At 35.7% G+C, this 26314-nt stretch overlaps 1 protein-coding gene across 1 annotated transcript in view; it reads left to right on the forward strand.

Annotated features, from left to right (window-relative positions):
• ATP9B (ATPase phospholipid transporting 9B (putative)) overlaps nt 1-26314 on the forward strand; it is a 161772-nt gene that overhangs the window by 9239 nt on the left and 126219 nt on the right. Inside the window, exons 2-5 of the mRNA XM_009277184.1 lie at nt 1946-2096; nt 6855-6968; nt 10640-10748; nt 20155-20213. Of these exons, the coding sequence (XP_009275459.1) occupies nt 1946-2096; nt 6855-6968; nt 10640-10748; nt 20155-20213 (433 nt within the window). The remainder of the gene's footprint in view (nt 1-1945; nt 2097-6854; nt 6969-10639; nt 10749-20154; nt 20214-26314) is intronic.

Genomic DNA, 26314 nt, shown 5'->3' on the forward strand with positions numbered 1-26314 from the left:
CGGCCCCAGTACTGAGCCCTGGGGAACACCGCTCGTGACCGGCCGCCAACTGGATTGAACTCCATTCACCACAACTCTCTGGGCCCGGCCGTCCAGCCAGTTTTTGACCCAGCGCAGAGTACACCTGTCTAAGCCGTGAGCCGCCAGCTTCTCTAGGAGAATGCTGTGGGAGACGGTGTCAAAGGCCTTACTGAAGTTCAGGCAGACCACATCCACAGCCTTTCCCTCATCCACTAGGCGGGTCACCTGGTCATAGAAGGAGATCAGGTTGGTTAAGCAGGACCTGCCTTTCATGAACCCGTGCTGGCTGGGCCTGATCCCCTGGTTGTCCCGCTCATGCCTTGTGAGCGCCCTCAAGATGAACCGCTCCATAATCTTCCCTGGCACCGAGGTCAGGCTGACAGGCCTGTAGTTCCCCGGATCCTCCTTCCGGCCCTTCTTGTAGATGGGCGTCGCATTGGCAAGCCTCCAGTCGTCCGGGAATAAATACATACAAATAGGTTGACTATACAGAATTCATCCAGGAAGCAATGCTGAGGTGACTGGATCGTAATTTTCCCGTCCTGTTCTCAGCAAAATCCTTTCTGTTGGTTTGAATACAATTTATAAGAGCTTCCTAATGGTTACTTTTTTTTTTCTGCATCAAAAATATTGTCAGTATACTCAAAAACCTCACTAGAAAATGTGTGTCACTTTCTTTCACCTTCAACTTCACCTGCTGATGTAGCTGAAATCCACTGTGACCAGCTAGGTCTGTGCTTCGGCTGCAGGAGGTGCTCACAGAAGGCCTGTCTGCTCAAGTCTGATTCACTTGCCTAAAGGAGACTCCCAGCATGATTAAGGCATCTCCCCCCAGCATTAAAAAATGCAGAAAAATTCTCCTTTAACATATGGGATTGTAAAACAAGTATATACAGTGTATGGCAAACCTGCTTTTCTTTCCATACTGCCAGTTCTTTCCAAACCATCTGTACTCATCTGCATTAATAATCTGTCCCTGTGGATAGTCCTAGCAAGTCTTAGGCTGATTACATTACGTGAGTTGAGTCACATCCATGTTTGTTTCGGTTTACTGTTGTTAGTAAATAGTCTGCTGAGCCTCAGTGGCATCATACTGTTTGCCAGCCTTTTGTTCCTCCCACATTGTGATCTCATCCCATCATTCCTGTGTCCTTGTCCAAATTGCAGTTGTTTAAAGGTGGCTGTGAGCTCTTCCTGTCTATCTCATCGCTCATAGTTTAAACCCTCTTCAGTAGATTTGTAAGCTGATTAGGGAAGGATGCTCTTCCTTTCTCCTGTGAATTGAAGTTCACCATTGCAGATCGTTGTCCAAACTGCATTTACATGGGTGGGGTTTTTTTTGGTTGAAAACATTTGACAGTGTGGCATTAGGTATGCTTCCCTGTTATGTCTGCTATAGGCAGTCTTACGGAGGAAACCTAAGATTTACAAATTATGTGGTAATTGTGTACAAAGCTGTTGAAATTTTTCTAACTTTATCTAACAGAAGCCTTATTTCCTCTTCAATCATTAGCATAATTTGAGTATCAGTAATACAAGATAAAGAGTTTACCCAAAGGACTGTAAGGTATGATGGATGAGTTAATTATTTAATGGTGGGAGAATTTAGTCACTGCTAATGCAGACTTGTATTAACTAGAATTTTTGAACCTGTGTCAGGGCAAGGTGTAGTGAAACTTGTCATTATTTTATTAGGATTTCCTGTGAAGAATATGCAAGTGTTTATATATGTATATGTCTGAGTTGAGTACTGTGTAAATGCCCTAAATATTACAAGTCAACATCATGCTTGCTTATTTAGATGTGGCAAAAATTTTTAAGCCTGTTTTTCTTAGGTATTTGCCTTTAGGGTTCCAGGTTTGGAAATAGTAATCACATACAGTAAATCTTTAGTTTTAAAGTAAACAATTTTTTTTCTTTTCAGTTGTTCTGATTGGCTCATAAACATTTGCCGAAGAAAGAAAGAGCTGAAGGCTCGCACAGTGTGGCTTGGGTGTCCTGAAAAGTGTGAAGAGAAATACCCCAAAAATGCCATAAAAAATCAAAAATACAACGTCTTTACCTTTATACCTGGGGTAAGGCTATTAACCATTTTTTGGTGTTGGGTTGACTATATGTTCTGTAGTGTTTTTTGACGATTCTGCAAAAAGATAACTTTATTTGCCGAGATTCTTCTTTTTCTCTTTACATTTATCTCAATGTCTTCAATGAAAATTGACAGTTGAGAGCAAGGCTGCTTTTTTTTCTAAACTGTTTTGTTTTCAAAGGGATATTTACTAAAGAAGTGCAGTGTGTATGATTCAGTGGTTGGAGTTCAGTGAAGCTTTAGAAATTTGAGATGGGTTTCCTTGCACTTTTCTATTCATCATTAGAAATTTGTAATCCTCTTAAAACAGAAGCATTTCTACACAGTCAGTTGTGAAAAATACTATGAAGCACTGACTTCAATTGAGAAATAGTTGAAAATCACAATGTACTCCCATAGATATTTTCTTATACTCCCTGCCATTGAAAGCATAATAAATAATGTATTCTGAAATAGACAACTCCTTAAAGGACAAAAACAACCCACCTCTTCAATTTATATGACAACGAGTAAGGCCTAATTTCGTAAACTAGCACTTTTCAGAGTTGTATTTCTTATTGCAGTTTTAAAAATAGTGATGTCTTTTTGGTTTTGAATGCAATTCTTCAGACAATACTTTTGTTGTGGAGTGGAAGGGTTTTTGTCACTTTTTTCTAAGAAGCCATATTATGTCTTAATTTCAGCTTTTTGCCTATAATGTTCACGGTGTCTATGAAGACAAAAGAGACATTAGTTTTGTCTAGTTCATATTTTAAAAAAAATTGTTGTTATAATGAAATATAGCAATAGAGAAGACAACTTTTGAAGTTTTGCCTATAATGTTCACGGTGTCTATGAAGACAAAAGAGACATTAGTTTTGTCTAGTTCATATTTTAAAAAAAATTGTTGTTATAATGAAATATAGCAATAGAGAAGACAACTTTTGAAGCTTCAGTAGTTAAAACCTAAAAATGTATGCTGCTGTGATATTATGAATTTTACTAACATGCTTTTACTCATACTTTTACTAATACCATCCAAGAGTCCTGTGTCCTATTGCAAAAACTGAATGTTTGCTACATTTGAATACAGACATGCTTTGTCTTAAATTTTTTATTTAAGTGATCATGCTGGTTTATAAGAGTATTGATTCTATTCTTCTGGCCTCTTTGGTCCAATGATTGGCAGGTGCTTTCTAATACATTTCTTTATTAAAACAAAAAAAATTAATGGCTTTGTAATTAAGACTGATCTCCTGTCAAAGAAATAAAATGTCACTTATCACAGGTGGATAAAATATTCTCATCTCTATTGAACGAAGTAAATGTTTTCTTCCAAAGTTTAAATTATTAAATACACTGAAATTGGTTAAGCCACATATGCTTTCCTAAAGGTCACAAAATTCATTAAGCATATAGTAAGCCATTGATTACTGTGACTAGAAATCTGCAGTGTAGATTACAAATCCTAAACTAGATTCATGTTTCCTATAGGGATCGGCCATAGCTTGCAATTACCTGTTGAGAGAGAGAATGTTTGTTCTTTTTTTGATCTCTTGAAAATCTTGATTTTTACAGTTTAGGCAGAATCAGATTTTTATTTTGGTGGTAGTATTTGGAAACTCAGTAGTAACTTCAAAAATGAAGTGAGATCCTCAATGTAAAGCCCAATAGTTGGTGAAAATAAAATGTTTCTAAATTTTAATTTTAGACATAAATTAACACTTTTCATTGATTAGAAATACTGTGTAGCTATCTGGTTTTTATGCTGTTCCACTAGAAGTAATTTGTAGGGAATGTAGTTTTATTGGTTCCAAACCCATAAATGTGACTAAGTCAGAAATACTGACTCCAATGACTTAACCCTGGCTGAAATTTTCATCATGTGAAGTTTTGTCTTCTGTTTTAGAGTTGTATCTTTTTTAATATTGCAGCTGGCAATGGATTTTATTCAATGATTTCGTATCAAAATACAAGCTTAAAATAATGTTTAGATTAACCGAATTTTACTTACTGGCTAAAAGAGCTGTAACATTTCCAAAATATTATCTAATTTCCTAACATTTATATAAAATACTTACTACTTTTACCTTTATACCAGTTTATTCAATTTCTGTTTATTATTTCATATACATCTTGGTACAGCTGCTTAGGAATTTTGTGTAAATTTCCATAAAGAATATCTTCTGTGATGGGCAGGTTTTTAAGATACCGCTCCTGAACTTCAAAGCAGTAGTCTGTTTTTTTATCAGTTTTATTTAACTGGAGACTTTTCAATTTGCTTAACTAGACTGAAGTGTTTAGCTTTGTATTGAATGAAGTGTCAGTGGTCTGCCAGGATTCAAAAGATTTGTAGGAAGGTGCTTTTTAACTCCCACCTTCTCCTGCAAGATGGGTGCTTTTGCAGATCTGCACCTCCCAAAGTACTCTGTGGAATTTTCTTTGACCTCGTATATCAAGGCTTTGTAAACAGTTAAACATACTGCTAGAAACGAGTATATGAACTTCATCAGTATTAACATAAGGTACAGGTTCAAGCTGAATTAGTTTCATTTTGGAAGAATGCTCTGACTTTCCCTGCAACTTCAAATTTTACTTTTTTTGCTTTACAGTTTTGTTGGTAAATAGTGGAATAGAATTCCATGCTTTTGAAAAAATCTTCTGATTTGTGGCTGTTTACTGTTCAGCTAAAGGCTACCTAATGTAGCACTCTTGCAAGAAACTGGCAATTTTGAGGTACTGCTACTTTGTTGTGCCTGCCAAAAAAACACTTTGAAATGAACTTCCCTGAATATTTTTTCCGAGGGTGTAGCTTTTGACATAATTGAGTAATAAAGTTGGACTGGTAAGAGCAATAAATATCTGTCCGATAATTCCGATTTTCATGCAGAAGTCATTGTAATATTAACTGCATTGTAAGATTAAAAGATGGGGACACTCTTTAAATGTGGCTTTTTTGATGTATTTTGAATCTTTTTGCTTTAAAACAATTGATTATCCATTTTCTCAAGTCTCAATGTTCCAAATTTAGTAGCCACTTCTGATCATCCTGCTGGAGGTGCCATGTTATCCTGGCCTACTAAAGAAATGTGTGAAGTCTTTGAAGATTCAAAATTCTGTAAAATGAATAATGTTCTTAGCATTGTAATTATAACTAAAGCAATGTTGAGAACATGCGCTTGCTGAAGTGACGCTTTTAATTACCAAAGGAATCTGTGCATCTGTCATTCCTTTGGAATATGGGACAATGTATTCTGTGATAAAGTTACTGTGTCTTCACTTAAAACTTGGACAATTATCTTAAAGTTTAAACCAAACCTTTGATTTATTAATAAACATATCTTATGTACCAATATTTATTGTAAAATAATCTTTTGAGAAATTCAATGCTGAGCATTTCTTCTAAATTACTTAAGAAGCCCATGTTATTCTGTTACAATTTTTTTGTAGTTTAAACTTTCTGGAAACTTAAACTGTGGTTGATTTTGTAAAAAGCTTGTCTTGCTATGGAAACCGAAGAATGCCGCCTTATTCTGAGATTTCCACTCAATAGCCATTTGCAAAGAGAGCAGTGTCACTTACCCTTAGTCACTGGATCTTTTCTGTAGTGTTCACTTTATCTTCCTGAACAACGTTTATTCTTGAACATTGACTAGTTTCACTATTTTTAAGAACAGTGGGAAATGCTAATTTTGAAGGAGTGCATCTGACTTCATGGTAGCCTTTGTCCCTTTGAGAACCAAGGGATTTCAGAAAGAAGGCAGATGAGTTGTAGAGGTTTCACCTCTGCAAGAAGAGAAACTTCAGTGGCTGTGTTGAGGAGAGGGTGTGCTGAGGGAATGCAGTGAACAAAAGTAACAAGGAGTTCATGTATACTGTTTTCTGTATGTGCTGCAGGCAGGGCTGAAGTTTTAGGGTATTCTCACAGTGATGCAGGGCAGCATGGTATAGCCTACTCAGTTTTGTTACTCTGTAGAAGTTCAAATGACAGAGACTAGGATAATATTTTTGTAAATGGTTTCTGTTAATTTGATGCCAATTATTATTATTTAAGGCCAGGATATGAAAATTTTTAAGACAAAAAGACATTGTGAGTCAGATAAAACAGAATTTAAGTATTGGTACTTAAGGAAAAAGTAAGACTTTTAATGCTGTATTTTTAGGAAGAGAAGTTTTAGCAGTTAAAAATGAAAAGTTAGTGTAACCAATGAAAGTTCAGATACAAACTTATTTTGCTTTTTTTATTGATACTGTTAAAAAAGAATTTTCAAAAACTGTTTTAACTCATAAAGGTAACTGTTATGGATATAAAATTGCAAGATGCTTCTACAAACATCTGAATTCTGTTTACTCTTAAAATTTCAGAGTAAATCTTTGCACAGTGATCTTGATATATATTTAATATTTGTAAAGATTGAGTTCACATAGTCCAGTTTTCAAATTATCAAAAATTTAGCAAATTGCTTTTTCAGAGTGAAAAGAGGCATTAATATCAAAGGATTTTTCTCAGCAGAAATAGCAGTATAATATTAAAATAACTTATAGTTCATGTAGTAGGTTGTGATGATATATAGCATATTGTGCTATATGGTATTATAATAGTACTATGGTACTATTATACTATGGTATTATATGGTACTATAATAGTACCATATGTAATAGTATGCCATATAATGGTTTTATATCTACTGTCATGAAAAAGTGAATTTTATGTACATTATGGGTACAAATTTTAAGGCATTTATCTATTTTGTGTTTTTCATTTTAGGTTTTATATGAACAGTTCAAGTTTTTCTTGAATCTCTATTTTCTCGTCGTGTCCTGCTCACAGTTTGTACCAGCATTGAAAATAGGCTACCTGTACACGTACTGGGCTCCTCTGGTAAACAGAAAAATACTATTAACTAGAAGTTTTGTTTGTTTTAACATCAGATGAAAAGTTCATGTATATGTACATTTCATAAATTTGCACCTGGTAAACTACAGTGATTAAAGTATGTAACAAGTAAAATGCTTATTTGAAATTACAGTATTTTACAGCAGATACTCCAAAAGCTGTTGTTTGATAGCCCTCCCTTCCTACCACACTCCTGCCCCACAGGCTGGAGGTCGTTTTTGTTAACCAGCTAGTCTGAGTTAGTGCTCCTTTCTGGCTGCTGGTCACTTGAGAGGTTTAAAAAAACAAACCAAAAAAACCTCCAGCTAGTAGAGAACCTTATTTGGTAACATAGGAAATTTGTGTGTTAAATTTCTTGTTATTTACTCACTATTTTATGTTTTCAGGCTAGGGCAGAATTGAAAGCATAAATTTTTTGCATTCCTTCTGTATCGGTTTTGATCATGTCCTTTTTTCACCAAAATTGAGATAAAATATTTTAAGCTATGGATAAAGCAGGAGGAAAATGCATCTTGAAAATAAGTTATTCATTAAACATGCTTTTCCTAATTGATTGCCCTGCCAGTTGCACCAGCTTCCTTTCAATATATCTTTTTATTATTGATCCCTCTGCAGAGTATTTTCGGGAAACTGTTCAAACCAGTTGCTTCTGACTCAGGTTTCCTAAGGTTTGAAAATTGTATTCTCTTCAGAGGAGGCCCTTTTGGTAGTCTGCCAGCTATATTCCCATGATTTGGAATTCTTTTCTTGTTTGTAACCAGATCATTACCTTCTCTTTCATCTTCCTCCTGGCCCCTCCATCCCAGGTCTAAAAGCAAGGCAGGAAGAACAAATGCTTTATTTTCTAAATTTGTAAAAAAAAAATGGTGTTTTTCAGTAGCATTTATTCTCAGTGGTATTCAAGAAGAACACTGACATGCTGACTGCTTGAGTAAAGGTCATTCTTAAGTCAATAGAGTAAATACTCCGGATTGATTTCGTTGTTTTAATTTTTGCAACATGTGTCCTTTTAAGTATCGATAAATGGAGAGACTGTCCTGGAGGTTCTTCACACCTCTATTTCCAGACAACTTTTGGCTTCTGCTGCAAAAAAAACCACTTCCAGGACAGAAAGCTTGTTCAACAGTGGGATTTGAAATGGGTATTTACAAAGGTCTTTGTCACTGACCCGGTAAGAAAAGACAGAAGTCAGCCTTGTCTGGAAGTTGGTCTCTTCGCAGTGAAGTGCTGTGTACAGCTCTATACGTTAGTGGGGTAGTAAGGAAAAAAATCCTTTAGCATCTCAGCCTATCTCATCCCTGCCCAAAGAAGGGAGAAAATACTGTATTTTGCAAACATCGTTAATCAGTTCTGTATAGATGCGTTTGTCTTTTCAAGGATATTTTGAATGATGTTTGCCAGTTTTCACATACAGCTTGAAAATACAGCAATATATCAGTTAGTGCTAGTGGTACCCCTTTTTTCTAAACTCACTTGTTTCTACACGAATAGCTTTTCTACTAATGATTAACCTCCAGGTAAAAGAGATTAATTAGATGTTGAGTAAGGCTCAGTATGGGTGATGAAAATATAAAACATTTAAGTCAGACCCATTGGGCTGTCCTTGTTGCTGAACAGATAAGTTTGGTTTTCTTTGAAGAGCGTGTAACTGCTGATAAATTTTTAGTAATAATCAGAGGATTAGCTATGACTTGGATTGTATTTACTCTCAAGATTTTAAAGGAAAAGAAAAATTTTTCAGCCTGATACTTAAAACCAACTGAATAGAAATTGACTAACTAGAGGTTTTTGGGGTTTTTTGGTGGGGTGTGGGGTTTTTTGGAGGTTCTTGGTTTTGTTTTCATTCTGTTTTTTACTTCAACAGTTTTTGCAACAGACAGACATAATACACTTAGATCAAGCACTGGAGTTCTTCAGACAAGACTGTATTTTACTGGTTTGTTGTCATTCACACAGTAGGGAACTGACTTCTCATTTTGAGTCCGACATACAAAGGATGTAAAGCATACAAGTTTGATTGTAAGCAGTATGCTAAAGATATTTAAATGCTTACAGTTAAAGAAAGATGACAGTTTTTTTTATAAGGTTGGCTTCACAATTTCAGCTCCTCTTTGGAAGAGTATCAAGTTCCTTTGAGCAAATGAGGAAAAAGGGAAATGTCTTAAATTGTTCCTCATAGTCACGGTCAGCTGTACTGAGCTGCCCGGTAAGGTATGGTGACTGCTAGGGGAAATTTTTGCAATTAACACCTTGCATTCTGTGCTTTGATTACTGTCTAGTTAATGAGATATGTGCAAATAGCAAATATATTTGAAGGTGCTTCAGGAGTGCCTTTTTTATGCTGCTAAAATATCTATACTGCCAAAGCTCGTGAAAATGCTGCTGCCAGAAAAGGGGAAAACCCTACTGCTCATTCAGTTAGGCCCAAGGAGTGAAAAGGAATGCATTTTGCAAAGGTACTTTTTTGTTCTATGTAGTTCTGCTATAATTGTTGTAGCTAATGTAAATCTGAACAAACAAGAAGTGTTTAACTATAAGGTCGCAACAGAGTAAGCCTTGGAATTTTGGGCTGGAACTGCAAAACAGCCCTTGCTATTGAAAAGCAGAATTTTAGTCAAGACTCCTTCAGGAAAACTCTACACCTTCACTCCTTTTTCATTGCTGGGAGGTTAGGGGAAGGTTGGCAAACTGTTGGACTTCTGCAAGAAAAGAAGTCTAATAGTATAAATTTTCTTCTGTAGAAGGAAAGTATTGGTGGGTGCCTGAAGTTAGATAGATAATCTAGAACCTTATCTGTTGGAGGATTTGTGAATATTTGAATTTTTTAGCTATCTTACTTATAGTAACGATAAGATCCCTTTACTGTTAAAAATTTCATTTGCCTTTCACTGATGGAGAAGGACTGAGCACTTGAGTTTAAGAAGCCAGAAGACCATATCTGAGTAGGTTTAGAAAGGGAGAGAGTTAACTCTTACGTGCTTATCCCTGAACTGTTCCGTATTCTTTTTAGTTTACCATCTTTTGTGGCCAGAGACCGTCTTAGTTGTATATAGCGCACTCTGCATTTCCAGCAGAAACTGTGGTGGCACTATCCTGTGAAAGTAGTAGCCAAAGCGTTTAGATACTTAGTTTTTCAGAACAAACCCCCTTTTTCTTAATCAATATTTGTGACGTATTTGTAAATGACTACATTTAAGATGGCAAAATTAATCAAACTAGCCATCCATTTACCTTTTCATTTCTCTCTGTTAGGAAAAAGGCAATGAACTCAAAATTAGAATTGGAGACTTCTTAAATGTTTTTGGTAAAGCCCTAAAATTTGTGGAAGATAGGGAAATATGCTTATTGAACTACAAAGGCTGTCTATAGCTCATCCAAAGCATTTTAATTTTTGAAATCTCATATTATATCTAAATTACATGTATTTGGAGATGTAGTTATTCTAATTATATTTGTACAATGTACAAGTATGATTTTCCTTTTTTTTGGACTAAGCCAAGATATAATTTTAACAGATTGAAGAAAACACTAAAATCCAAATGAAAAAAAAAGTAAATATTCTAAGCATATGTTCTTACTCTGTATAGCATTCCTACTTGTGTATTTCTATTCTAGCACTTTGAGAATTTTGAATTGCATAATTATATCTTTAACAGGGATTTGTTTTGACGGTCACGGTGGTACGGGAAGCCGTTGATGAATTTCGACGTTACAAGAGAGACAAGGAAATGAACTCACAGTTATATAGCAAGCTGACAGTACGAGGTTAGCAAAACCATTTGTATAAATCCTTAAAATATTTCATCTTTTTCTTATATATACATTTACAGACTTTCAGTTCAAAGAAATAAATAATAGTCTCAAGCTGCACTATTCAGAATGAAACTGATACTGAACCAAATAAAGTGCTTGATTTCCCTCAGATAAATACAACTGTTAAACTTGATCTGTTTAAGAAGTGTTGTAAATCTTCTGTTGTTTGTAAAGGAAAGGTGTATGTATATAATCGTATATATTTTTTTAGGCATTCTGCTGTTTAGTGCTACTACTTCAAAGTGCAGTTCTCCTCTGAAATTGATATTGAACAGTAACTCAGCAACACTCAGCTGTGTATCAAGTGTATATAGGAAATAAGGGATCAGTAACTAAGAAATACGATCTAATTAAAATTCACTAGAGCCTTTCAAACTTGGTGTATAAATTTGTGCTTAAGCAAAGGAAGATATATTGTGAGTCAGCTTCAGTATCAAAAAATACTGATTTCAATATTTGCATATAATTTGAAATCTTTATGATCAGGCAGTAGGAACAGCCAGTTTTCTCTCTAGAAATTAATAAAAGGAGAAATCACAGTTACGACTCTTTGGACTCAAAACCTTTGACGGTTTTCATGAAGACTTTCAAGGAAATGAAGCACTTCAGCTGTGAAGTGACAATTAAATTTGGTAGGTTATTGTAAATTTTAAACATGGGCGTAAGAGAAAAAACTATGCACTACTCTCCACTTTTATGTTGCTTAGCACATTTTACTGTTTAGATTCAGAACAGAGTGCCACATAGAAAGGTGCCAAAAATAACGAATAACCTATTATCAAGTAGAACTGTAATGAATAACCTTACAAAACAACATGACCCTGCTATTACCCTCGAAAGTTATTCTGCTACAATATCCTGGGAAGCCTCTGTTAAGGATTTTCCTTGGCATAAAAGTTCCAGAAAGTGGGAAGTTAAGGAATGTGAGGTTGCGTCCCAAGCAGTTAGAGTATACGGCATACATTGTGCCAAGTGTAAATTCTGTTCACTAATTCCCAACATACATTTCACTGCACTTTTTAGTATATCTTGGTGAATATCTTCTGAGAGTCAGTGGGAAGAGTAACCTCACCAGATCTGGGAGTCTTGGTTAGAAACTACACTCTTGGAGTATCTCTGGATAATATTCTCTCCAGAAAAAAATGGATGAAAATCTTGTAATGTAACACAAGTATATTCTGTCTAAAATCTTACCCCATTTTTTAAAGTAATTGGAAGGTAAGTAAACAGGCAACAGTCTCATTAGTGATGACATAACCTAGCAACTGAGAGGAATTAATACTGCTTCCTTGCAGTATGGAGACTTGCATTGTTTTCTGGATTTTGCATACAGAAGGGAGCAACTGTAGGGAATATTTGCCTATCATTCTTCCCTTCCTTGTCAGCCTGAAATAGCTTTATCAACATTTAGACATACCACTGTGGAAATCTGCAAATGGGATAGCTATCATTTGTTTAACACAAGTGATTGCATTGCTGGCCTCCAGATCTTTACAGTCTTTAATACTTTCTGTAAAGAAATGGACTCTTAATGGCTTTTCTTTCAAAGTTGTGATTTAACCTGCTAGTTGGTTTATTAATTTTTTTAGATCTGTTATGGTAGGCCACTGAACACTAACCTTTAAAATAGATAGTACAATCCTACCCTATTCAGCAATAGTGTTAGTAATCTGAAATTCTTAGTTTTGGAAGCACATGTATAGTTTATAGTTACCAGTGTGATGTAAATGTCAAGACTGACATTTGCTGTTTTAAGAGCTAAGTTTGGTGCCTTTTGTGCTTCTTTTTTCACTTAACTTGTTTAGAGTTAATATTGGAGTTTCTGGTAAATTGCTAGGCATTTAAGTGGCATTTAAGTAGAAGTTTTGGAATCCTGATTTCCTTTTTCCCAGTTCATGAAATATTTTGTGAGGTTGTGTGTATTTGAGAAACTTTTCATTTTGTAACTTCTCCTAGAAATAAGGAAGTTATCAAATCAAAATCAGATTTGGTTACCTTGATACAGCTGTTTTCTAGATACAGAATAGAGATTTAAAAATAGTATACAATAGTATATAGGTAAAGCCCAGCAGTTATATCAGGAACTGACACATAGAGAGCAGTGACTTGTTCAAAAGAAGTTTTAAAAATGTCCTTTTTAAAAAAAGGATATCAGCTTTTACCCACAAATGTGTATGTTTATTTTGACTTTCAGGTTTTGGTGTCAGTGCTATCATGAATTCATACTTGGTTTTTGTTCTTTTTGTGGTTTTTTTGAAGACCATGATATTCTGCAGAAGTAAAGATTCAAGATCTCTGCTTACAATGAACTCTGAATCCCATGTTGACAAGGGTGTGATCGATGAGCTAACAATGTTTTGAGTTGTGGCCAATTTTAAGAATGAAAACGTTATTGCAGTCCCCACTGAAAATTAAGCTGTACTAAAAATTGCCGCAAACACATATATAAAATAATGAATAGATGAGAAATTGCACCTTTTTCATAATACAGGGTTCTTTCATAATAAGGCATTCTGAAACTGAAAGGTATCATTCTGAAGCAAAAAATGGGACTTCCTGCTATGATAAAATTAGACCAAGACTTTTACAGGTTTTGAGAAGGATTTAGGTGTTTATCTGTACAAATTAATAAAGTCAAGTACTACATTTGACTTTACAAGTAAAAATACAAACTATTTTTATAAATAACTTTCAATATAATCTACCTAATTTTTAATATTGGCAGTACTCTTCAAGTGGAAAAAAAGCAGCTAGGCTTACTATACTAACCTACACGCTAATGGTTGGAGAAAGGCGGCTTTGTTACTTGTGAATGAACAAACTTGATACTGATTTAATTAAAAGCCTGAAAATCTATGCCATTCTTAAGAGTCACTTTTCAGAGTGGAACTGCACTTTATACTGCTCTAGTATCTCCCATCTTTTTTTTTCCTAGTGATTTTATGACTTGTGTAGGTTTTACAGTCTTTTTTTTTGAAATAGGTATTTTTTTCCGTCTCAAAGATGGAGAAACTGATATAGAGAGGTTAAGCAGGTTGCCTTTGCTCAAATTGGACAGTAGGAAAACTTAAAGTTAGCAACTTCAGTGTTACCCTTGGTTTAATTGTACCATTTATGGAAGATAAAAATGAGAATTTAATCACTTCTAGTTAGTTGTTTTGCAGAATTGTTTGTTTACTATAGGGAAACAAATGTATTTATAGCAAGAGAAGCTGCTGGGATTTGAATTGTGATTAATTACTTGTATAAAGATAGTGTGGGTAGGCTGATTTCTAAGTTAAAATCTTTTTATACAGCATTGCAGTAGATTAAAACCAGGAAGTCTTTGACTGCCTAGCAGTGTTGACTTTCTGTGGAGTCATTCTTAGCCTCAGGAACCCCTAAACAGGTAAAACATGTGAATGTTGTCTTATGACCTGCATGTTGCTAGTGTAAGAAGTACCAGCTTTCTGAAGATGGCGGATTCACATTAGTGATTCTTGAAGACTTAGAATTTCTTTTTAGTAATTCAAGACCTTGAATAAGTACTTGTTCTAATCAGTAAGTCTTAACTTTTTTTATAATAATGAGCTGTTAGGAGCAGGAAATCAAGGGAGAGTGGGACATCTGTTTTAAGTGTTACTTAATTGTACTTAGGCAGCAATGGCTGGTTTAATGTCCATAGACTTAATTCTGATCCATGAGATATCCAGTGTTATGCAGTTTTCTGTCATGTAACATGGCAAAGCTCAGTCTTCAGTCATCCCTTGGTGAATTTGCTATATGTAACTGCACTTGTCAAGAAGGTGAACCTGCTACACGTGAAGTTTGAATGGTTTCTATTTTTTCAACCCTTTGTGGCAAATGATGATACATGCAAATCAGTAAATGTATTGAATTTTTTTGTGATCAAAGTGTACCCATCTCCATGTCTTTCATGTGAATCTTTTCCCTTGTATACTCTCCTAGATTATGTCATTGAATCTCTTAAGTTATTCAGTGTATTCTGCTGTCTTAATCTTTTTATTGAGATGTTTGTTGCAAAATCTACTTTCCTTTTTTGCATATCAAAGTCTGCAAATCCTTAATAGACAGCTTTCAGTCAGTATGCAAGTTAAAGTTGGAGGGAGGAAGAGTGTCTGCTTGTAGGATTGAAATTATCTTGCTATTGAAGATCCTGTCAATTTAATTGCCTTTTTCTGCTTCAGAGCGGCTCACCTGCATATCCTTTTGTAGAGCAGAAACTGCAATGGAAAAAATTTAGGCCTGTGCATGCAGGTTTGGGAGGACTTCTGTTTTTCTTTCCTAAGGGACCATTATGCTTTTGGCGCGGCTTCTTGTCTTGTGCACTTAGGTATGACCAGTTAAGTGCCTATGAAAAAATGCTGCTGTTCTGCAGAAGAATCACCTCAAGTTCATAAACAGGCTATTATCTCTTTCGTTAAGCTGCCAAAAGCCAATTTGATAATAAAATTGTAGAGCAATTTTAACTCTTTTTCCCTTCCCATTCTTGAAGTTGGCAGTTCTGCCCGGAACCTTTCCTAGTTAGGTTTGCCCATGCAGTGTTACTGAAGTTTTGAAGAAGAATGATCAAGAAGAAAATAACTATAGTCACAACTGCGAGCTGCGGGAGAGGCATGCATCTGTCGCTTCATCTCAGGATGTTTAATATGACTTTCAGAAGTGTTGCAGAACTCTCTCTCACTTTGCAACCTGAAAAGCAAAAGAAAAAATGAACGTCAGGAGCGATGAGATTAATGAAATAATTCCATCCAGGCTTCAAATGTGAAAGACTTATGTCTTTGCTGTATCCTTAAGGAGTGTTTAAGAATGTAGTGAAGTTGAAAATGAAGCCAAAATTGTGTGAAATTAAGAAAAATCAATAACTGCTATACATAAGAAGAGAACAAAGCATGAAAGCTAGTATGTTTCCTTTAAAATTGGAGAATTGAGAAGTCTGTTCTAGAGAGCTACAGTGATTTGAAATTTTTTTTACTTCTGAAATTCTGTTTATGCAGTAGGAGCTCCTCTGTTCCTAAAATGCCACCTTACTGAGTTTATATTTCAATTGACCTATTTTTGAATTGCAAAATGGTCTCTGTCAAGAAGCAGTCAGTTTTCAATCATTTATACCTGTTACCTGCAACTTTAAAATAAGATGTGTGTCAGAATGTCTTGATTATTGTAATATCATTCTTTTGCAGTTATTTGAAATCTGTATTGAAACCTCTTATAACATTAGAATTTCAGCTCTTCAAGAACAGGTTGTCCTTCTGCTTTTTAAAAAGCCACTGCATTAAAAAAAAAACAACATGATTTCTGCATCTAGAGGTACAACATTAGGTCTTTATTGCTTGCAATATTTCAAACCTACCGATGACTTCATTCCTCACATTTATACCATTTGGAACAGATACGTTTTTAAAGAATTGTATCAATTTAATCTAACTGATGAGGGAAGCAGTAAGCAACAGCAGAAACAGAACTAGAAATTTCAATGTAAGAAAGAATTTCAAAAAGAGGCCGGAAGAGGGGAAATGTCAAGGGGACTGTTTTGTTCCGCATTTTTGCAGCATCCAGGAAATTGGATAAGAAAGAAAGAAGGCTTTCCATTTCACCCAAGAGGAGATAGTACACAGAGGAGAGGAGCTAGGAAGCATTTCTCTAGAGTTTTATATTGGTGATTAAAGACTAACCTCAGTTCACTATGTAAGATGGAGTTTGAAAGAAGGACCTAAGGACAGCGCTTGCACTGAAAGATCAGCATCTTCACCTTGGACTCACTGTAGCTTTAAGCTTTCCCCTGCCACCTGCCCCCCAGCTCCCCATTATATTATGTATACTCTAATTACGCTGACAACTCAGGCTAAGAGATGCCAGGTAAAACCTTAATATGGTCTATACTTTACTCCTTTCATTCAAGAGTTTTATATTTATGGCTTAGAGACAAGCTCTGTTACCAACTCCAGAAGCAGTACTTCACACAGTACTCAAGTTACTGTGGGTAAGATGTAATAGCAAATTAAAAATAATTTGAAAATGCTACTCTCAGAAGTTACTGTTCTTTCAGGAGTGGCTTGCACTCAGGTAGTAGAGACACTTTTTAATAAAAAGAAACAAAGTTGTTTCTGATATAGTATATGCCTACATCTTATGTACTTAATTTCTTAAATTTTTATGTGAAATACTTGTAGCACATGAGATATTTATTAGTTTTTCAAATCATTGCAATTCATTTCAAAAGGCTTTATCTTGGGAGTATAATGAATTACTACAGACACATGTCAGTGTTCCAGTTCTGCATAATTCTGTATGTTGCTTTAGGCAAAAGCCTTGCGCCTTGGTGGACTATAAAGTCTGGATGTGCAGCCACTTCTGACAGCTTTGGACTTTTTATTGGTAATTACACAGATGGTGAAGAGTCTTTTGCTATGGAGATGTTTTTAGAGAAAAAATAGTTTGCAAAAATAACTTATGCAGTGAATAACATTCAGTGTCTGTCTTTTTCTCCAAATGCATCTTCACTAAGATGTAGTATTGCATTATTTTAATGTTCTCTGAAATGGTATCTAATGATTCTCATTTTTGCTAGTCTAAAGAAAAGTGTTATTTGTTGACTTTTCAAAATTTTAAGCCACTTTTTACCATTGCCACGTTTTACCATTTAGTTTTTAATGGAATATGTCCTGCCATTCAGATTCATTGTAGAATTAATTGTCTTGTATGTCACAGGCCACTTCCTTACGTGTGGGAATATACAGGATGCTCTAACAAGACATGTTAGTGTGTAATAAAGACGGTATGCTGTAGTGTTATACTAAACCACCTAGAAAACAGTCTGGTAAGGAAACTTTTCAATTCATAATGTGACATTCCCAGGATTGCTAGACTGAGTACAAGCAAAGGTGCAGTGTGGGTTCCTGTTGGTATACTTGGCACCAGGAGTCTTTGCTTTTTGTCTGCCCTACATCATGTTGCAAATGAATGTTCTACCTTCTTTTGTCCTCTGAGGCTTAGTGTCTTTTGATCTTTACTGTAGATGCTGTTAGAACATGACTGTGGAAAAATCAATTGTTTAAGTTGATAAAATTGCTAGTAGTTGCATTTGATTAGTATCTCTGAATGGTTTTGGTCATAGATGACTGTGTAGGTGCTGTAGATCTGAGAACGCAGCTGGTACTAGGATTTTTGTGGCTGTTGCTACTATAATCAGTTGATTGACTTGGCTATCACACTGATAAACTGATGAAAATTGTTAGTGGAGGAATTGATGACAAAATAGGAAATGCTATCCTTTTGGTAAAGCTAACAGACTTAGAAAGCAAGTAAACATTATGATGTTTTTCTGGTATATACTATTCACTTCTAGTCAAAACTTGAGAATTTATAAAGAGAATTCACAGGCTCGTGCAGTTAAGCAGACTAAATATGTTGATTTGGTATCACACTGTTCTTTCAGTGGTTGAGCTCTAGTATTAGTTACTTTAGAGTAAAAAAAAAAAATTGTTGAGAGATTGACACTAACTTAATTTCCATAGGCATCTTGAAACTCCTCCTCAGAGAACTGCTAATGTTTCTTGCTACAGCTTTTTATACCTTCTGCTACTCCTTTCACCCTCACAAATGTGTTATGGCAGAGTTAGGAGTCAGATTGAAGATATAGTTTGTTTTATATTTGCGGGCAGGGGGAAGGTGTTCTTGGCAACTGAAAAATTGAACTGGTGTAAAAGATCATTATCAATAACAAAGACTGGCTTTCAGAAATAACTTTGCAGACGGGCCAAACAAAAGTTCTGATTTTCCTCCGACATTGCACATTTTAGAAGTGCTAATGTCATGGAAAATGTATTAAAAATTAGCTGTAGGAATACATTTATTATTGACTGAATTAAACATAAAACACATGTTACTTCTGCATGAAATGCAATTTTAAAGAGGAAGTACTGAAAATAATTACAACAGGAATCTTACTACCTTTGACTAAATGCATGTAAGTATAAGGAATTTTTTGAGGTTAACTGCCTGATCTCTCTTCATTGAGAGTTACGATGAGGTCTCATGGATTTGGAACCGAGCTTAGTTTTTGTTTTATGCTTAGTATAACTTTGAGAGATGACAGAATGTGCATTGACAAATCTACCATTCATAATACTTTTAATCAAACTCCAAACTGATTGCTGCTCATCCTGTGCTTTTGTGGGTCTTCTGTTCTAATTCATTCAGTCTAATTTTTATTTAGAACCCTAGCACCTTACCATGTTTTGACATACTTGTCATCTCATACCTGCTGATGAGATACCTGCTGCTTGGAATCATGATAGTGTCTCTGATGGGAAAAGGTATTTCGTATGAGTGTGTTTCAGCTTGCCAGGCTGTGTAAATATGTACGTGTTTAGATCTTGAGTTAACAGGTTCTGAATTTATCACCTGTTATATCTTGGAAGAGGATATCCATATGTCATGACTTGTTTGTCTAGAAGTTGGTTTTGGTTTTGTTTTTTGGTTGTTTTTAACTCAAGGAAGAAACTTTTTCTGGAATTCTAGCAAGGACCTGGGACTAGAACTCCTGAATTCTAATGAGATCAACAATAACTCATTTTGGGCAGTAGCTTAACCTCTCTGTCTCAGTTTTTCAGTCCATCAAATAAGAATCTTAAAACGTAACAGTCTTACAAATATTAATACCCTACGGAACATACAGAAATTAAACTGGTACGTGTGCTGTGTATGTTTTTGAATGAGTTGTTCACAGCAGTTACTGAATGGGCAGCTCTAGAGAATGAAAAACCTCTATTTCAGCTTTTGATATTTTACTTTTCTAAAATGAAATTTCAGGCGTTTCTTCTGACTTTAGAGAGACTTAATCTCTTTTCCACTATAATTGCCAACAAGTGTCAGACAGTGCCAATTACATCAGTAACTTCAGTGGCCAAGCAATGCTACCTGTTGGTAACTGGGCTGTGACTAACAACTCACGTTTGTGAGAATGCTCCGTGACTGTAAGCCTAATGACTCTTGACTTGTCAGAAATAGAAGTGCTGTCTAGTAGGAGATGTGAAAGACTCCTTTTTCCAATTTTACAACTCTGTTATTGATACTATAGTTCAGACTTGAGCATCTTGTACGCGTTTTTTTCCCTCTAATATTTCTACAATAGCTAGCTGGTTACAAAACTAGACTTTTTTTAACCAGTGAGTTATTTATTCAAACAGATGAAATCTATTTATTAATGTGTTCATCAGAGATCCATTTTGTATAAATTGTGACATTTTCACCAAACAATAACATCTTTAAGTATAACTTGCATTCTGGGATTTATATTTTTGTGACTCTCTATTAATGTCTGCCTAAGTTGATTACATTTCTTCTTTTTTTTAAGGTAAAGTGCAAGTTAAGAGTTCAGACATACAAGTTGGAGACCTCATCATAGTGGAAAAGGTTGATACTTTTTAAATATATTTTAGAGACCAAGGATTATTAACATGCTAATTATCTTCTGAAGAAAAGTATGTTGAGGTACTTATCTGTGAAGTACTAACTAGCTAGTATTTTAGTTCAAGTCTTATTTGAGAATCTTCAAGGAAGTCTGTTTTTGGATTAATTATAAGCTTAATTGAATATAAGCATTTATATTTTATGAATTGGTATATGCTTAAATTTATCTAGTGAAGGGAATACAATTACTGAATTAAATTCTCTGGCTTGTGCTGTGGTGAATGTTCTAAGCTGTCTGATTACCGATACCTTCCTTCTGATGCTCAGATCAGTGTTTTTCTATGTTTGTTTATATATTTTTAAAAAGGAGAAAAAGCTTTCCAGTTTGATTGCAAATGGTGAGTGAGAGCAGTGAACTTTTTTCCCTCTATGTTAGTATTATAATAAAGACTGTTGCTTTTTTCAGTTGGCTTTCTGGGGTACTAAGAAATTATTGTGACCTTGAAAGTCAACTTAATCTTCTTGTCAGAGGAAAATATTTTTACTGAAGTTCATTCTGGAAAGGTGACTCACATTCTGGGTGCCAGCAAGTGATTCCCATCACGCTTTGTATTAGAGAGCTAATCCATGAAGAAGCTGGAAGGGGGCACCTCAAATTGAAGCTTGTGTCCACAGCTTTGTTTGAAGTGTTGTATGGCAAGTTGCAGCTTGGCAGAATAATCCTTAGTGGAACCTAGTCAGTGACTAGACTTTTCTAAACTTGGTGGTTTTACACCTATTTAGTGGAGTAAATTACCTCTGATAAAAGAAAATCCTTCTGCAAATATGCCCTCCTGATACATTTTGTGCTTTCTTATTTGTTAGTACCTCTCCTTTTACTTGGAGAATTTGGAGAACTCATAAATTGTTAGTGGATAGAGATTATTTTCTTTTTTCAGCCATATATAAGAAACACAACTTTTTGTTTTGGAAAACTTCTGTTACCTTCCTTTCTGTTTATTCTGTAGTCCAAAGAAAGAACAATACACTCAAGTCTCATTTGGTTTGCTGCTCTCAGCTTAAAATATATCTATTTTCATGTAGTTTGTACTATTTCTTGCTTTTTTTTTCTTTTCTTTTGTCTGCTATCTGTACTTGATATCTTTTTGGGCCTGTCCGAGCTGCATATACTAGCATAGACAAGATTAGCACTAATATGTGTGGCTTTTACACCTGCTTTGCCTTACACCTTGCTATCTTAGAGTGCAGGTGGAGTCAGGTTGCAGCTGCTCACTTTTGTGCCTATTCCAGATCTAGGAAGGAATGAGATATTTGCTTTGATTTTTATTAGGAAACTTTTTAGGGCTGCCTTAATCTCTAAACCTGAAATTAATTATTATAGAGTGTAGGGAAGAGTCTGGCTACATAGGTAATCTGCCTTCCCTGAAATTTACTGAGATCCATCAGTCTGTTGAATTATGCTAGAATTTGGAAAACTGGAATTACTTTGGGGATCGATCTGTCTTGTGTGAGGTAGGTCATTAGCATCTATTTCAGCATTATTTGCAGCAGCTTACAGATCATATGTTGTGAGTACCTGAAGTTTCTAATGAAAAAAAGTAATGTTTTAGGATTTAGGGAAATAATGCGTAGAGTTCTTTTTGATGAAGATTTTACTTGGGTATCTCAGTAAGATGCATATAATTGTTTGAATGTTGTATTTCAGCTTCAAGCTCCCTCCTGCCCCAGCAGAGCTTTTTTTTCCTTTTGGCCTAGCTGGGGGTGCCTTCAGACTAATGAAATTAAATGTTTTCTGGTTCTATTGAGAAGTGTGTTTTGTTGGAGCAAGCAGTTTTCAATTTCAGAGTATGTTTCTTAAGGCAAACAACCAGTCGGGAGTGAAATGTTCAATTGCTCACTCTAATGGCAAAGGAACAAGTTAACATTGTATTTGACTGGAAGATGCATCAACAGCATTTCTGCAGTTGAAATAAATGACTCATTTGAGCTGAAGATCCATATGTTAACTAGTGACTGCATCACAAATACTAACAACTTAAGTGAAAGGCTTTTCTATATTTAAACCTTGAATATTCTCTGATTATTGTATTGTTTTGGTTTTTTTAAATAGGCCTGATTAATTTCAAAGCAGCTCTAAGTGACTGCAATGTGCTTGAAACATTTTAGTTCCAAGTAGTATATCGTTTCAACTGAAAATTTTGTAATGCACTAATAATAGGGCAGGAAGAAGCCTGAATAAAAGAAAATACTGCCTGTTTTTAAAAGCTAAAAGACATTTGTATATCTAAGCTGAAAAATGGTCCCCTGCCTCGAACAGACATGCTACTTCATAGATGTTGTTCTTGGCTTGTGTTAAGATATGTTTTTAGTTTCCAATGGGAGCACAGGTGTGCATAGTGTTCCTAAATAAGACAGTTGAAGGGGCGAGTTGGTGAGTTCAGATATTGTTATTTAGACACTGTAGCTTATTGACAGTTTGGAATATGTTTTGGAGATGTGAAGAGAGCATAAAACTTCATAACAGTTAATAACACATTTACTTAATAACATTTAATAATAACAACACATACAGTGTTTTAAAATGTGGAACAGTAATGCTTTATCTTAAAACTTAGAGAGCTTTTCTTGGAGCTGTAAAAGGACACAATTGTTTTTTCTTAATCTCGGCTGTAAAGTGAAATTAATCCAGTATTTGTAAGGATTGCAGTTAATGCTAGCATGCATTATTGCACAGCATGCAGATGCAAGAAGACAACTGGGAGGTGCCTCTTCTGTTCATAACTCGGAAGCAAGCAGGAATATTTTAGTCAATGAGAAAAGTACATGGTTCATTACATGAATGGAGAAGAAAGGACAGTAAATGCAAAATTCTGAGGGTCTGTAGCTATGGGCAGTTGTAGGGGAATTGGAAGACTGACTAGGGAGCTGGAGAAGCTTATGTAAATAACAATTTCATGATAACATGAGAAAAATGAAAAAGTAATTTGCAAGCTATTAGAAATGGTGTTTTTCAAGTGCATATTGTAGCCTGTGTTGCAGGGAAGTATAGGTGTGTTTGTGGGTTTTCTTGTTTTCCAATCTGGCTAGTATTCCTGGATGGCGTGGAGTTAGCCATGGGAATCCAGAAGCTGGGGAAGTACTTACCTTGTGTTGACCATTGTTTTTGACGTAGTTAGATCTCTAGGAATGAACCTGTAAGTCTGCAGCATAGACAAACACTGAGAGAAATGGAAGCCCTCCTTTCCTGGAGCTCTAATTCTGCCCAGACTTAAGCAAAAAAATGTATTCAAGTCATTTTCATTACTTATATATTCAAATTTCAGTATATATCAATAAACATTTCTAGCTTAATCTCCATGGTAATTGAGATTACATAGTTTCTTCATGGGTTTCTGAATGCTTGAAGTTGTATGTGTTGTCATTTTAACTTGTTCCACTTTGATAAATATGACATGAGAGGGCTAACATGATTGACATATTGCTGCTGTTTGTCTGTGACAATGTACAACAGAACTTAATTTTCTCCACAATGAGGTGTTAAAGATTTTTGTAGCATACTTGCCATCTGTTTCTGTGTAGTCACTCTTTTATACTGACTAGGTACGTCTTTGCAGGGGGATCTTTGCTCACCAGTGTCAGCAGTAATAGTGACAATGTTTTTTGGTATCTAGTACTGCTGCAGTACCTTTCTGCCCACTTCCAAAAAACGGAAAACCTGATGAAAAATGAGATGTCAATCTTAAGTACTGTTGCAGTTTTGGTTTTGGTTTTTTTTTCCTGAGGGAGAAAGTGAAGACAAGACAGTCTCTAGCTTTCCCTACATGGAAGGATGCATTCAGATATGTTAATGCAGAAAAGCTTACGTTATTTTACAGGAAAGAAAAACAAGCAGAGAGAACATGTTAAAAAGACTTAAAATCAAGACGTATTTTTTCTATTAAAATGTGAAAATGATCACATGACTGATTTGATCGCAGTCTACAGCTTCCTCAAGAGGGGTAGTGGGGAGGAGGTGCTGATCTCCTCTCTTTGATGACCAGAGATAGGACATGAGGAAATGGAATGAAGCTACATCAGGGGAATTTCAGGTTGGACATTAGGAAAAGGTGCTTCACTGAGAGGGTGGTCGCCCACTGGAACAGGCTCCCCGGGGAAGTGGTCATGGCACCAAGCTTGTCAGAGTTCAAGGAGTGTCTAGATGATGCTCTTAGTCAAATGGTTTCGGTTTAGGTAGTCCTGCGAGGAGCAGGGAGTTGGACTCGATAATCCTTATGGGTCCCTTCCAACTTGAGATATTCTGTGATTCTGCCCAATTTTGTCAGCCATAAAGACTTGAATCTTGGATAGCAAATACCAGGTGAATGTTTCATTTACTGAATGTGAAACATACGTTCTCCGTGGAAGGTGGTAATGATTTGTAAAAACCAAATGATACCTCATTTGGATTATTAGAACTTCTATTTAATTCAGTATTAGATCATTTGACTGTTATTTTTGCAAAATTTTTGGGTGTTGGTCAAGTGGTTTAGCTTGTTTACAAGTAACTGGAAGTTTGTAGGCATGAAGCCAGTAATGGATTTATGTCAGAGCTGGCAGGGAAGCTGCAAAAATGTGTAGCTAATCTATATGAAGACTGGATATCTGTTTAATTGTTATTGTCATTTAAGGAGAGACTTATTTAATTTTGAAGTTGCATTTTTCCTTTCCTCTTTTTTTCTTTCCTCTAATAGGTGCATAATGATATATATTAAGGTTTAATGTTTTTACTGCATTTTTTCCAAATCTGAATATGAGATATTCCTGGTTGAATCTGGGCTCATAGAATCATAGAATCATTAAGGTTGGAAAAGACCTCTGAGATCCATTGAGTCCAACTGTCAACCCAACACCACCATGCCCACTAAACCATGTCCCTAAGCGCCGCATCTACATGTCTTTTAAATACCTCCAGGGATGGTGACTCAACCTCTTCCCTGGGCAGCCTGTTCCAACGTTTAGCCACTCTTTCAGTAAAGACATTTTTCATGTCCAATCTAAACCTCCCCTGGCACAACTTGAGGCCATTTCCTCTCATTCTATCGCTTGTTACTTGGGAGAAGAGACTGACACCCACCTCGCTACAACCTCCTTTCAGGTGGTTGTAGAGAGCGATGAGGTCTCCCCTCAGCCTCCTCTTGTCAGAGTTCAAGGAGTGTCTAGATGATGCTCTTAGTCACAAATGGTTTGTTTAGGTAGTCCTGCGAGGAGCAGGGAGTTGGACTCGATAATCCTTATGGGTCCCTTCCAACTTGAGATATTCTGTGATTCTGCCCAATTTTGTCAGCCATAAAGACTTGAATCTTGGATAGCAAATACCAGGTGAATGTTTCATTTACTGAATGTGAAACATACGTTCTCCGTGGAAGGTGGTAATGATTTGTAAAAACCAAATGATACCTCATTTGGATTATTAGAACTTCTATTTAATTCAGTATTAGATCATTTGACTGTTATTTTTGCAAAATTTTTGGGTGTTGGTCAAGTGGTTTAGCTTGTTTACAAGTAACTGGAAGTTTGTAGGCATGAAGCCAGTAATGGATTTATGTCAGAGCTGGCAGGGAAGCTGCAAAAATGTGTAGCTAATCTATATGAAGACTGGATATCTGTTTAATTGTTATTGTCATTTAAGGAGAGACTTATTTAATTTTGAAGTTGCATTTTTCCTTTCCTCTTTTTTTCTTTCCTCTAATAGGTGCATAATGATATATATTAAGGTTTAATGTTTTTACTGCATTTTTTCCAAATCTGAATATGAGATATTCCTGGTTGAATCTGGGCTCATAGAATCATAGAATCATTAAGGTTGGAAAAGACCTCTGAGATCCATTGAGTCCAACCGTCAACCCAACCCCACCATGCCCACTAAACCATGTCCCTAAGCGCCGCATCTACATGTCTTTTAAATACCTCCAGGGATGGTGACTCAACCTCTTCCCTGGGCAGCCTGTTCCAACGTTTAGCCACTCTTTCAGTAAAGACATTTTTCATGTCCAATCTAAACCTCCCCTGGCACAACTTGAGGCCATTTCCTCTCATTCTATCGCTTGTTACTTGGGAGAAGAGAC

The sequence above is a fragment of the Aptenodytes forsteri genome, unplaced genomic scaffold (genome assembly GCF_000699145.1).
Source record: "Aptenodytes forsteri isolate BGI_AS27 unplaced genomic scaffold, ASM69914v1 Scaffold338, whole genome shotgun sequence".
NCBI lineage: Eukaryota > Metazoa > Chordata > Aves > Sphenisciformes > Spheniscidae > Aptenodytes > Aptenodytes forsteri.